Raw genomic sequence first — 13,457 nt, forward strand, 5'->3', positions numbered from 1 at the left:
AGAGGGATGATCGATCGCAGCCACTTAAGGGTGGATGGTGCCATACAAGGGCTGGTAGGACAACTCACAGGAGATACAGGAGTTATCCAGTGTGCCATCAGCAGGATGCTGCAAGTAAGAGAAAGTGGGTCAGCTAGAAGGTAGGAGGAGCATGGAAGATGGCACAGTAGCTTCAAAGCCCTGATCCTGTCATGAGGTCTTCCTGCACACCTAGAAGTGGAATGGACCTCCCTGCTTCAAGGTCTGAAGCTTGGTCACTTACTGCTAATCTCCATATTAGAGGATGTTGGACCAGTTTGTGATATATTTGATGTTCTCAGAGGTCAAAAAGCTACAGAGAGAGGTTCTTGCCTGCCATTAGCCTTGTGGAGAACTGGGTATCCCAGTCCCTGCTGCAGATGCCAGCTCTTGGGCCAAGCTCTCCATTGCACAACATTGCCTTTGCAGCTCTTTGGTGTAAAGCTTTTTTCATGGACACTCTTCATTTCTGATGCTTCTGATGCAGATTGGTGCTGCACAGATACTTTTCTCCCAGTTGCTTTTCCTAGGAAAGATTTTGCACTGAGACAAATGCTTTTCTGAGGATGTATTGCATCTGGAGGTTTAGTATCCATTCCTCCTTTGTGGTTTCCCCTCCTCCTTCTCCCAGTTTTTCTCCTGGGACACAGAAGAAAGAGGCCTGAAACATCGCTTTTCCAGATACAATTCTTTTTAATGTATCTCCCAGAAACTCTTCAGTCAGTTGAGAAGCAGCACAACAATAAAGTCATAAAAACCTGCAGGAGATAAAAAGCACAACACTCTTTGGTGTTGGCTTTTTTCCTGCACGTAGAGATAGACCTTCCCCTTTACTGTGTTTGTGCAGGGGATGTTCATTCAAGTAAAAGGGTTTCTGCAGTTGTAACTTGCACAAAGGTTTTTCTCTGCTTTGTAAGTGCACAGATGACTATCTGAGGACAGGATTTTACCCTGTAAAAGAGGAAATGATGCAGAGCAGTGCTTTCCTCTAGCTGCAAACCTTCATCCTCGGTAGGCAGGGCTAAATTTAATCCTGGTTCAGCTTGCTTTCAGGGGGATGAATGTACTCGATTGCAGCAGAGGAAGATCCTTTAGACTTTGCCTCATCAGTGCCTGATTCTAACATTTACTTTTAGGCAGGGAGTATGGTGGGACTGAGGTGGGCTTTGGGGCATAATGACCATGCCTGCAAGTTGTTTTGGCTCCTCCAGTTGCTGGAGGAGGCAGTTCCTCTGTAACAAGTTTGAGTTCAGTTCAGCTGTGGTTCTGTGCTGTGCAGGTCTTGATGCAAGTGGAAAGCCAAACATTTGGGGACCACATCCGTTCCCTGGAAATCTGCTTTACTTGACTTGTCTGTTCTATATGTAAAATAAGGAAACACATGAACTCTGACCAGATAGGGTCTGATTTTTTTGCTGTTAGAAGAGTCCTCCTTAAACCCTTTGATTAGCTCCCTTGTTTTATGGGTTTCCAGAAGTTTGAGATCTGTATGCAAAAGCAGAGCTATTTTATATGCCATTGTAGATCACTGGTTAGTTAGTTGAATTTGCTAAAACCATTATTACTCTAAAGCAAGAAAAGAAACTAACAGAACAAAATTATTTACTGAGGCATGCTGCTGCAACATCCAATTGTCAGTCATTTGCAAGAATAGAATAGAATAGAATAGAATAGAATGGAATGGAATGGAATGGAATGGAATAGAATGGGATGGAATGGAATAGAATAGAATAGAATAGAATAGAATAGAATGGAATGGAATGGAATGGAATGGAATGGAATGGAATAGAATAGAATAGAATAGAATAGAATAGAATAGAATAGAATTAACCAGGTTGGAAAAGACCTTTGAGATCATTGAGTCCAACCTATCACCCATCTAAGAAGGTGAAGTGTTGAGTGGGGAGTGGCTTTAAGATCTCCATGACTATTTTAAAGGGCTGTTGTGGAAGTTAACATCAGGAATTATGGAGGTTTTAAAGCTCTCATTCTATGAACATAGTGTGCTGGAATCTACAGGATGGCTCAGGAGGTTTTTCTTCAGAAGCAGCTGTTGAATACAGCTGTGTTGGCTGGGGCATTGGCTACAGGTATCCTCCATCGTGCACAGTGGCTCTTAAGCACAGATCTCTTTTCCCAGCAACACGTTGTGGAAAAGATTCTTAAGCAGTTTTGGGGTGCTCCAAAATGGAGAGAAGAAATCTCAGCTGATGAGGATTCATACAGAATTGCTTATTGGGTGTATCATTGAATGGTTTAGGTTGGAAGGGACCTTGGAGATCATCTGCTCCAACCTCCCCACCATAGGCAGAGATGCCCCATGACTAGACTTGGCTGCTCATGACACTGGACACCCCCACAGAGGAGGCATCCACAACCTCTCAAGGCAACTTATTTCAGAGTCTCAGGGCTTCATGTTATATAGTTCCCTGAGGCTTTCTCCTTACATGAGCTGTGCAGATGCATGTGCTAAGCACTTCTTGTTTAGCAGCCTGATCTGTGCATGCACAGGAAAGGTGTTTGGTTTTTTTCTCTTGTCATCTTGACTCATGAAGTTTGTCCCTTGAGCTCACCTGGGAGATAGAGCTGCAAACCTGGCCTGGTTACACTCGTCTGCAAAAAAGTCCATCCCAGTTGCATCCTCATAAACATAGAATCATTGAATCATTCAGGGTGGAAAAGACCTTTCAGACCAACTCCAACTGTAAGCATAACCCTGCTGAGTCCACCATTAAACCATATTCTGAAGTGCCACATCGGTATAGATACCTGGTCTTAAATGGCTGTTTTTTGGCTACCCTATCCTTTGGATAATCTGAGTGGAAAATGCCTTGAAAATCACAGAATCTGACAGGTTGGAAGAGACTCCAAGATCACTCAACCCTAACTAATCAATTAGACCATGGCACAAAGTGCCTCATCCAGGCTTTTCTTAAACACCTCCAGTGATGGTGACTCCACCACCTCCCTGGGCAGCCCATTCCAATGGCCAATCTCTCTTTCTGTGAAGAACTTCTTTCTCAGATCAAACCTAAACTTTCCCCTGGCACAGCTTGAGACTGTGTCCTCTTGTTCTGGTGTTGGTTGCCTGGGAGAAGAGACCAACTCCCACCTGGCTACAACCTCCCTTCAGGTAGTTGTAGACAGCAATAAGTTTCTCTCCTTCTGGAGGTGTTCAAAAAGGGATTGGACGTAGCACTTGGAGCCATGGTTTAGCCAGTCATGAGGTGTTGGGTGGTAGGTTGGACTGGATGATCTCTGAGGTCTTTTCCAACCTCACTGATTCTATGATTCTGTGATTCCCTGAGCCTCCTCTTCTCCAGCTCCCTCAGCTGCTCCTCACAGGGCTTGTGCTCCAGACCCCTCACCAGGGTCTTACATGTCTGAAGCATCACCGAACCATAGCTGTTCTTTTATGTAGCCCTGAAATGCAGGCCCTGTTTCCAGAGTGGTTCTCTGTGCACCAAGTCCAATGTTTTATAGTGCCTAGACAAATCTATAAGGGTGAGGAGGAGATGGCCTGAGGAAACCCGTCACATTTCAGCCGCTCTCTCTTTGCGTCCGCCTCCATCGTTGCCAAGCCCGCAGGCTGTTCGCAGCTATCGGCGTGCATACGTTTTGCCTTCTCACCCTTAGAACAATCTCATTTGCCTTGCTGTTGTTTTTAACACTACCCCAGCCCTGGCCTCTGAAGCTTTTTGAGAATAACATTCACAATAATATTTTTAACAGTTCCGTAGTATACAAACCTCCAGCGCCCTGGCAGGACTCCCGGAAACTTGCTGAAAGTTAATGTGGTCAACTCTTAAAAAGAAGAGATTTTTTCCGCTTGACTCTTGCTTGTTAAACTCTCTCAGCCCAACATGTTGTTCCCTGCTGCTTGAAAAAACAAGGAAAGTCCCAATTTTAGCAATGCTTGTTTGAGTAGCTTTCCAGCTGAGCTACATTTCAGGGGCAACTGCGGCTTATTTTTTATTCACGGTGATGTGTCCCTGCACCTTCAAACCGAAGTGTTAAGTGGTGCTCAGGCAGGAGTAAGTAGGTGCTGCTGTCCCTGGAAGCCTGGGGATGATGAGCTGCAGAGGGAGATGCCACTTGCTTGTGCTGCAGTAGTGGCCAGATATTTCAGCTTGGGGCTGTGTTTTATGTTGGATGCCGAGTCTCTGTGGTGTAAGAACAGCCCATCTGGGGGGTATGTGATGCTGTACATCCCACTTCAAATCAATAATAGACTGCTGGTGACTCCAGCTGTCAGTGCTGTACTCTTTCTACTTTCCTGGCCCCCATCCTACATTCTTCCTCCCAGTAAGTCTCTTCCAGTTGTTTATCTTCCCTCTTATCCAGAGGGAAGACTGCTCTCCTCCCAAGAAGGGGTTCTTTGCTTGTTACAGCTTAGCTGCATAGAGGCTGGAGTTGTGTCTATGTGGACAGTATGTTGCTGCCATCTCCCTTCAACTCTGTTTTGCTTAATTCCTTCCTTAAGGGGAGAAGAGGGAAGAACTGGGGTTAAGTTCTAAACTGGATTAATAACCTTACTTTATCTAGGTATACCTGGGTTAGGAGAGAGTTGGACTAGGTGACCTCCAGAAGTCCCTTTCAACCCCTGCTATTCTTTCATTCTATGGTGTAGCTCATGTGTGGATATTCATACTTAGCACTCATATAGCCAGACTAAAATTGAACCACTTGAGCTGCAGAGCTGAGTTCAGCTCAGTCAAATCAAACCTGCATTTATTCTAGATGAGAACATCTCTACTGGGCTTTTCCTGCAGGTTCAGTAACCTCCAGCAGCTTCCTGAGCAGACAAGTGCAGATGAAATCTCTTGAATGCACCACACAAACCTGGAATATGAGTACTGCATTGCCTCAGCATCCCTGGGAGCCAATGCTTTGCTGAGGTCTTACTTTCATTGCTTGGTGGGAGGTGTCTGTGTGTGCTGAGGTTGCCAGGGCAGGAGTATGTAGATTGACAGTGGAGATTTGGAGCAGATTTACAGCAGAAGCTGGTTCTGCTACTTGTGGGAGCAGTGGAGTGCAAAGTGGGAGCCCTGTTTCAGATGCTCACTGGTTTGTGTTGTAAGCTGCCAATACTTGAAGGCTCTGAGGGAGCTTAGTGGGAGAGTGCACTTTGAAGTGCATTGGAGCAGAAAAAGTATTCCCCTCCACACATTTTGTGTGTGTGCATTTTGCTGCTGCTGCTGCTGCTGTTGGTTTTTTTACCTCTTATTTTTTTCCATTTTTGCCCCCCTCCCCCCCTATTTTTTTTTTTTTAAGGGAGATAATAAAAGGACAAAATTTGTACCAGAAACAGGAATTTGTCCTTCTCTAACAGGAAGCTGCTGGTATGTATTTTTGGGAAGCCACGGAAATGGCCAGTGTTTGCAGTCCCATTTGAAAGCTGCCTGTCCTCAGAATTGAAGCTCTCTGCTAAAACAGAACAAACCTTTCTTCTCTTGAGTGTCTGTTTAGATTTCCTGCACTGTTGGTGTGTGTGTGTGTGTGTGTGTGTGCGCAGATTTGCTCATGAGATCTAGAGTAGGGTGTCAGGGGCTTGCTATGGCTGAGGTGGTGGAGAAGACCACAGGGCAGGGCTCTGCTGATGGAAAGGTCGCCTGGTTTTTCCAGGGTTCGTTTGCACAGTTCCTGTGCTTTTGTAACTAGATATGGGTTGCAAAGGTCTGGAAGGTCTCCAGAAAGCCATTAGAAAAGTCTGTTACACTGATAGGAGGGTCAGCCTGGGTTACCCCAGGAATTTTGGGTTAATCCAGACTATCTGCTTGTGGCATCGATGCAAACTCTGCACACAGCTTAATTGCTGGAAGTGTTGCATCAATTTTGGAAGCAAAAGTATTGAAGAATTGGGCTGTTTCCTGCTCCTGTTACAATCAGGTGGACTTTTACATGGCTTTCTTGGTGGTTTTCTGCTTTCTCTTGACTCAGTGTAGCATGGACTGATCACTTCCTTCTCAAGGCAGGATTTTCAGCCTTCCCGAGCTTATTAGTTACTTCCTTGGCTTCTCTGTCTTGAAAACAGAGAAAGCAGGGTTCCTGGTGGCTGTGGGCTCTTAGGCTGAAGGGTTCTGTGCTGCAAGGAAGCTGCAGCAGCAAAAGGAACAAGGCACTTTGGGGCACATGGACGTCTCCACCTCTGCTGCTTTCTTATCGCTTTCCCTTCCTGCTCGTCTCTCTCAAAATAGTTGGATAAATATTCCCCTGCTTGCCAGCACCAAGGCGCCAGAGCTGCAGAGAATCACTTTAATCCCTGCTTGTGATCAGTCCTGGTTCACTTCAAATTTGTTGTTGCATTTAAATTGGTTTGATTGAGCTGGGGGATTTTCAAAGGTCCTTCTTCTGCTGCTTCTGCCCAGCGCGTGGTGCACTAAGGCTCCAGAGCTCATGCCTGTGTCACGGTGTGCACAGCTCTCATTGGCTTTGAGGCCTGCAGTGACTGCCCAACAGGAATGTCTTTCTCCTTGCAAGTCTGGTGAAGCACTTGAGATGTCTCTCCAGTGGCTTGTGTTATCACACCAGGTTAACAATGAAGAAATTTGTGTTATTCATCAGCTGAAGTGATCTTTGCTGATCACTTCTGTCATACTGCTCTTTACAAGGTGCCCGTCCTTAGGTGGGTTATACCTTTGAATCTCAAACGGGGTTTTTCCACTGCTGAGCAAGACTGGCTCCAACAGACTTGGATTTACACTCCTAAGTCTTTTTTGAGCAATAAGCCCCCACCCCTTGCTGGGATTTGGCTAAACATAGTGTGCCAGGTAACTGAACCCAATTCTGCATCAGTTTTGGGCAGATTAGCAGATAGCCATGAGTGACACTTGGCAACAGCAGGGACTCTGGCAGGGCAGTTAGGGACATGGCTGCCATGAGTGATTTGTGGAGCATACATTACTGCTAAGAGCTACCCAGACTCGGGGTTTTTTCTCATGTGGTCAGAGGAAAGCTGGTCCAGCCTTGAGGAACCTTGGCTGGAATTTGGAAGGCCTAAATTTAGATTACTGCTTTGATGCAGGCTGTTTCTGGGACTGACTTTCCATGTCCTGCTGTTGGTCTGTTACCCAAATGAGTCTTAGCCCATGAGGATGCTGCAAAATGTAATACATTCAAGGTGGTACTGCTTTGGGGTTACATTAAATAATGTAAAATTATATAAGAAGGATAATGCATTAAAGCTCTTAACAAAAGAAGACCTATGGCACATGTATGAATTGTTTACTCCAAGATCTAAATCTGCAAAATACCAATCTTGGATTGTATAGAGGAGGGGGTGTGTAGAGGACAGACTCCTGGTCTCAATTCCCAACTGAATCATTCTCCTCTTTCCTGCAGGAAATACTTTGCAAAAAGTGGTCCTGCTCAGTCTCTGTCTCCACTGACGTGTCAAAATTAATCTGTAACCTCTGTGTGTGTTTGTTATTTCAGGGTGGATGCTTGAGAGTGGAGGATAAGGTACAAGTGTCTGGGACCGGTGGAATGGAGGCCTGATGTAGATGGAAAGATGGGTAAGAGCTGGATTCTCCTGAAGCAATTCATTTTCTGTAGCCTGCTAATTTTAGTTGGGGCTACCAAGCATGAAGCTACATGACATTGTATTGAGACCACAGGATGGGAAGCAGGGACATCTGGCATCTGTCGGCTTCACCACTGACACAGTGAAGTTGTCTTGTGTGGTGCAGTGATGCCTGGACTAGCCCTCTGCAGCAATGCCATCCTGGTGCTGCAGGTTGGGTGGTTTGCTGTCACAAATCCAAGACACTATCTCTACATATGCCAGTTTGGGGTCAGCCTAGGCAGAGCTCCTTGGCTCCAGATCTTCTGAAGATGTGTTGGTGTGGCCACGACCCTGACACTCAGCATTTATTTGTTCTGCTTCTGAAGGACCTGTACCTATCTCTGCAGGCTTAATTTTTGTGGGAAGAGCAATTGGATACAGCATGGGATCTCAGGACAGAATTGTTCTGGTTTTGTTTCATGAGGAAGTTTTACACAGAGAGAGTGATTGCCCATTGGAATGGGCTGCCCGAGGAGGTGGTGGGGTCGCCGTTGCTGGGGGTGTTCAGGACGAGGCTTGATAGGGTGCTTGGTTGCATGGTTTAGTTCATTAGGTGGTGTTGGATGATGGGTTGGACATGAAGATCTTGAAGGTCTCTTCCAACCTATTCTATTCTATTCTATTCTATTCTATTCTATTCTATTCTATTCTATTCTATTCTATTCTATTCTATTCTATTCTATTCTATTCCAGTCTAGTCTAGTCTATTCTATTCTATTCCAGTCTAGTCTAGTCTAGTCTAGTCTAAATGACTTGGGCTCCCATTTAGGATTGTCCTGGGATGCTTTATTCCAGGTGTGTGATGATTGTATTGATACTGAAGCATTTGATTCTTTCTTAGTATGGCAAAGGAAGGTGGTGAGAACAGTGGGATGTTTTGTAGGTGGAAATGGTGTTGGAAGCACTTTGTGACTTCCATAAGGATAGGTGTGGCCATGCTGTGGGTGCTCAGCCACTGCTTCGGAAGCTGAAGTGTTTATTTGCTGTTGCTTTGGTGCTGTAATTCCTGCTGCTTGGAAGAATAATAAACTCATAAAACCCCATAAAATCAGGTTGAATTGCAGCAGTTTATCTTATAAGAAGGCACATCAGGCTTTCTAGCTCAGGTGTCCAAAGGAAGAGATGTCCATATCTCCTTGCTCTCTCTGCAACGTGCCCATTGCACCCAGGGCTCCTGTTCAGGGTCATGCCAGGTGCTTTGGGCACCTGGGAATGCAGGACTGGACCTGCATCGGTCTATTTGGGACATTACAATCATTGCTGCAGCAACAGATTAGGAGTTCATGGGCTCTGGGTTGTGGCTTTGAGCGCTGGAAGTAGCTGGACTGGGAGGGAGAAAGAGGTCTTTATGAGCCCACAAATAACATTCAGAGGTTTCGGAGGCAGTCAGGGGAAATAACTTGCCAGCTTCATTTCTTGCTGGATAAACATTTTTCTCCTTTCAAGTGTGCTCAAGAGAGAGATAGAGGTTGTAGGGAGAGGTAATATCTTTTATTAGACCAAACTGATAGGGGTGGAAAAAACCAGACTGCCTTTTAGGCACATAAACCCTTCTTCAGAGGCAGCAACTTTTAAGCTTAGCAGGAAAACAGGCTGGAAAAATTGCCCCAAGTTTAATTTAATTCTGTTAATCCATTAAAGGAAAAGTCTGGAGCAAAGGGCAGGGTTAGCAGAAAAAGCTGTGAAAGTTTGTTGTGGGACGAGAGAGAGAAACCAGCACCTTGATACCTTTGAAGTGGTGAGGAGTTGTGCAGGCAGATGGTGTGTGGGGGGGAAAGCATCCTGCCCTAAAACCAAGCATCCCCTCTATTTATTTTTTTAGTGTTCACTGGAGCCACAAGCATACAAGGTCTTCTTAAATGTGGTTAATTTTGTTATCTAAGGGGATAGCCTCTGCTTGCAGTTCTCCTGGGCTCTTTAATCTCCAAGAGCAAGAGAGCAGTGTTGGGTTTACAGTTGAACTTGATGATCTTAAGGATGTTTTGTTTTGGTTTTTTGTTGTTCCCCAACCTAAATGACTCTGAGGCAGATTTAGCATGGCTTATCTTGCAGCACTCTGTGTTTTTATAGGAAAGCCCTGACTCTGGCTGCTGTATTCCTGTCTCTGCCTACCATCTTCCGCAGGGCTGCAACTGGGAGCCACCCAGGGCAGGAGCCAGTTCAGGGCTGGGAAGCCTCTGGCAGCTGGAACGGTCAAGGCTGGGTTAAGTTTCTCTTTGGTGCTCTGTAGGGTAAATGCTTGCTCTTTGGCTAACAGAGACTTGCTTATTTAATCTTAGCCATGCTTTAGATCTCTTTATGAGCTTCAGTAGCAGGGGATCAATGTGTGAGGCACACCTCAAATGGGTTTGCAAACACACCTGCCTACTTCACCGCCAAGCTTGGAGGCACTTGGAGGCGAAGTGGCTTGCCCAGCTACACCTTCATTAGCCAACAAAACATGCTGCAGCCTGTACTTTGGCACTGCTTGTGTGGGTACAGCCAAATTCCTCCCCAGCCTTGGGATGGCTGCCCCACAGGGAGCAGCCTGGGGGTAGGGAAGCAGCTTGGGGCCCATCGGGTGGCAAGAACAAAGCAGGCTGCAAGCTGGCAATTAGCTATGGAAGGTCACAGACAGGGTTGGGGTGCTGGTCTTGCTTAGTTGACTAAATATAGAAGTAGTCTAAGGACCACAGAGTTCCTTTGGGTCTCTGCCCTGTGTGGTGTGCTCCATGCTGGAGACCAGACATGTGCAGGGATGTATGGGGGAACATGTGGTGGTGAGCATACACAGGGATGAGGCCATGGAGGAGGGCAGCATGTTGGAAAGCATGGGAGAGCTCTGCCAATGTCTCTGATCCTGTGGAATTGTACTCTGTGATGCTGTCAGGATGGCTATTTTGGGAGTGGAGAGTTGTAGTGAGACACAGACTTAATCCTACTTTCCCTCCATGCTAAACTAAGTCAAACACCTTTTGGATCCTGAGTCCTTTTCCATTGCAAAATTCCCTGGTAAATCTCTAGGGTGAGGGTATGACAGTATCATGCAGCGTACCTTTTGTGTTCACCAAGGGAAATTTCTTGTATGATTTGTGCTTTGCTACTGAAGCTCTTACCTCAGTGATAAAACTTGGCCTTTCAGTGGTCTTGAAAAGTTTTTTGGCTTGGTGTTTGTGAAATCCTGATGCTTTAAGGACGTTGTGCTTGCCTTACCAAAATGGAGGTGCTGTCCCAGGAGTGGTACCTTCCTTGCCTTTGGATTTTCCCAGGGGAAATTGAGAGCAGTTGAAGTTATCTCACACTCTGGTTATCAAATACACTATGACATAACATTATTTGTTTGCCAGTTTATTATCTCTTTCTGCTGTTTTGGTTTTTTTTTTCAATGCTCTTATAGACATTTTAAGAACTCAGTTAATTAGTGTTACATTGGAGGTCATTTATTTGTGTCCATGAGCATTTGGGGGACTGATTAGGTCTTGTTATTGTGATCAGAAGTAGTTGTGTCTATGATAATACAATTTTACTACTAATAATTTAAAAGAGAACTTGTTTCTAAAAACTGATTCTTCCCTCTCCCCTGAGTCCATTCCTAAGCACCAACTTCTGTCCCCTTTGGCAAGGGGATGTAAAGGGAAGGGTTGGGTTTGATCTAAACAAATTCACTGATCTGTTGGCTGTGCAATTTTGCCAGCCACCTGAGGGACAGCATGGGGTAGAAGGGGAATAGGAGGCAAGAACTCTTAAAATGAGCTTCAACCCTCAGACTCTGAGGTACATAACTGTACCCTAAAACAAAAGCCTCTGATGTTTGGGGTTGATTCGCAAAGCAGAGACTCTGTCCCAAGCTGAAGACGTCAGCAAGCAAACTCCTGCCAAGAAATCCTGCGTATCAGAAGGGTCTTTCCTCACTTCCTTGTGTATAATTGCTCTGTTTGACCTGCTGAGCTGTGCCCTGCCCTTGAGTCCTGCACAGGGGTGACCTTGCCATCCCTTGGGTGGGGTTGCAGGAGGGTGAGCGACAGCAGGATCCAGCTGCTGGCAAGCCTTTGCTGACTCGCAAAGGGGACGTGCTCCACTGGTGTCTGCTGCAGTGCACGGTAACCTCGACTGGGGGAGGGTAATTGGGTAATTTTTCTCTTTATCAGATACTGGACAGTGCTCCAGACAGTGGCAAAATTATTTGTGCATGTGGGTTTGATTTACATGGAGGTTTATCTGCATCTCTCACTAGATGGATGCAAGCAGCAATCTGTTTTGCCACAGACAGTGGGATGAGCTGCCAAACAGTATTTGTACCTGCCTGTGAGAGTAGCTGGGTCCCTTCTTTACTTATTTAGGGACTTTTGTTATGGTCCAATTCAAGCTCTTGAGCTTCTAGCTCAGTGGTCTCCTTCCTAGTGTTGACTGGGAGAGTCACTGTGAGGATATTTAATTACTAATTGATCCCTTCTGCTCTTTAGAATCAGAATCATTTAGGTTGGAAAAGACTCTTAAGACCATTGAGGCGTTTTGTCCATGCCCTGAGTCCTGGTGGCAGTCCAGGTCTGTTGATAGTGTTTGCAGGCACTGCAGAAACACAAGAATCTTGTGTTTCTCCATCTCCAAACTTTTTTCCCCCTCTGACTTGTGGAGAAGAGGCAGCGTTTGTCTTCACAGGCAAGTTCTTTGACACCTGCTTTCACATAGGTTAGTGTTGTCTAGTTCTCTGGAGCAGGAAGGGAAACCCAGGACTGACACTGACATTCTGAAGAAGGCAGTGGGCAGTCCAGGTTCTGTAGGTCCTGTAGATGTGACCTTTCACTGTAATGTGGGCCAAGTTTGCTGTTACACCAAGCCACACTGCAAACAGAAATGAAAAGGTGGTGTGGCCATTGAACATTATATGCTACTCACATGTAGGCTCTGCTCTTCACGAAGGATAAAAAGAAGACAGCTAGAAAGAGCTGGATTGAGGATGAATGCAAGAAGCCATGCTTACATCTAGTTAAAATAAGGATTAAAAATGGATGAGATTGCAGCCTGTGTATACCTGCAGAAGGTGAGGGGCATTTCTGTCATAGAGGGATCTCTAAGACAAACTATATCAAGATCTAATGAGCAGAACGAGAAGAGAGTTATACTCAAACTGGACTCGAGAGATCCATTACTGAGAGGTTATTGGAATAACTGTGTGAGCTCTTCAGACTGAGGCTTTTTGGAGAGCTTTCTGAAACAGGCTGCTTTGCATGATTCTAGATCAAGACTGTGGTGCAGAGGCTGCTAAATGAATTTCAGCGGCCTTTGTATACAGCCAGGAAGGCTAGACAAGTTAAGTCCTTTCTGAATTAAAGCTCTGTTAATGTATTTAGCTCTGGCTGCAGGCTTGTGTAGTCTTGAGCAAGACTTTTGTCTGTCTCAGATTCCTGGCTATCAAATGAGACATAAACCCCAGCTGCTCTCTCTTTCCATCTGACAGCTTAGCTGACAGTCCGTCAGGACAGGGACCGCCCTTTGAGGGTGCTGCATGATGCTGAGGTAGTGAGTCTTGGCTTTCATCTGAGATTCTCTTTGGTAAATGATGAACTGTCATGCACCATGTTTTGATTAATTGATAGATTAAATTAAAAAAGAAGAAAATGAGAGGCTGATGCCCTTTGCAGGTCACAGTTTCAATTGTCATTGTCATAGTCCTGTGGTTCCATATTTCTTTTCGCTATGTTTTGTTACATTTCCATGTTTTTTTTGTCACTGTGTTGCCTTTTGAAAGGGCTTTTTGCTGGAGGTGACAATGTCTCTGGCAAGCTTCCCATCCTCTCTTCATCCTCTCTCAGCCTTCACAGAACTCTTACCTCTGCCTGGGGATATCCCCAGCGGTTGCATCACCTTCCAGAGAGGTGGATGCTAGCCATGGAGA

General features: G+C 45.5%; 1 protein-coding gene across 2 annotated transcripts in view; it reads left to right on the forward strand.

Moving 5' to 3' along the window:
- The window catches only part of LOC104298979 (mitogen-activated protein kinase kinase kinase 3), an 81,351-nt gene that overhangs the window by 15,005 nt on the left and 52,889 nt on the right, over window positions 1–13,457 (forward strand). For both annotated transcript variants that reach the window (XM_054171354.1, XM_054171355.1), the window contains exon 2: window positions 7,453–7,532. In XM_054171354.1, coding sequence (XP_054027329.1) covers window positions 7,529–7,532 — 4 coding nt within the window. In that variant the 5' untranslated portion in view covers window positions 7,453–7,528. The remainder of the gene's footprint in view (window positions 1–7,452; window positions 7,533–13,457) is intronic.

This window comes from Dryobates pubescens, chromosome 21 (genome assembly GCF_014839835.1).
Source record: "Dryobates pubescens isolate bDryPub1 chromosome 21, bDryPub1.pri, whole genome shotgun sequence".
In the NCBI taxonomy this organism is placed as follows: Eukaryota; Metazoa; Chordata; class Aves; order Piciformes; family Picidae; genus Dryobates; species Dryobates pubescens.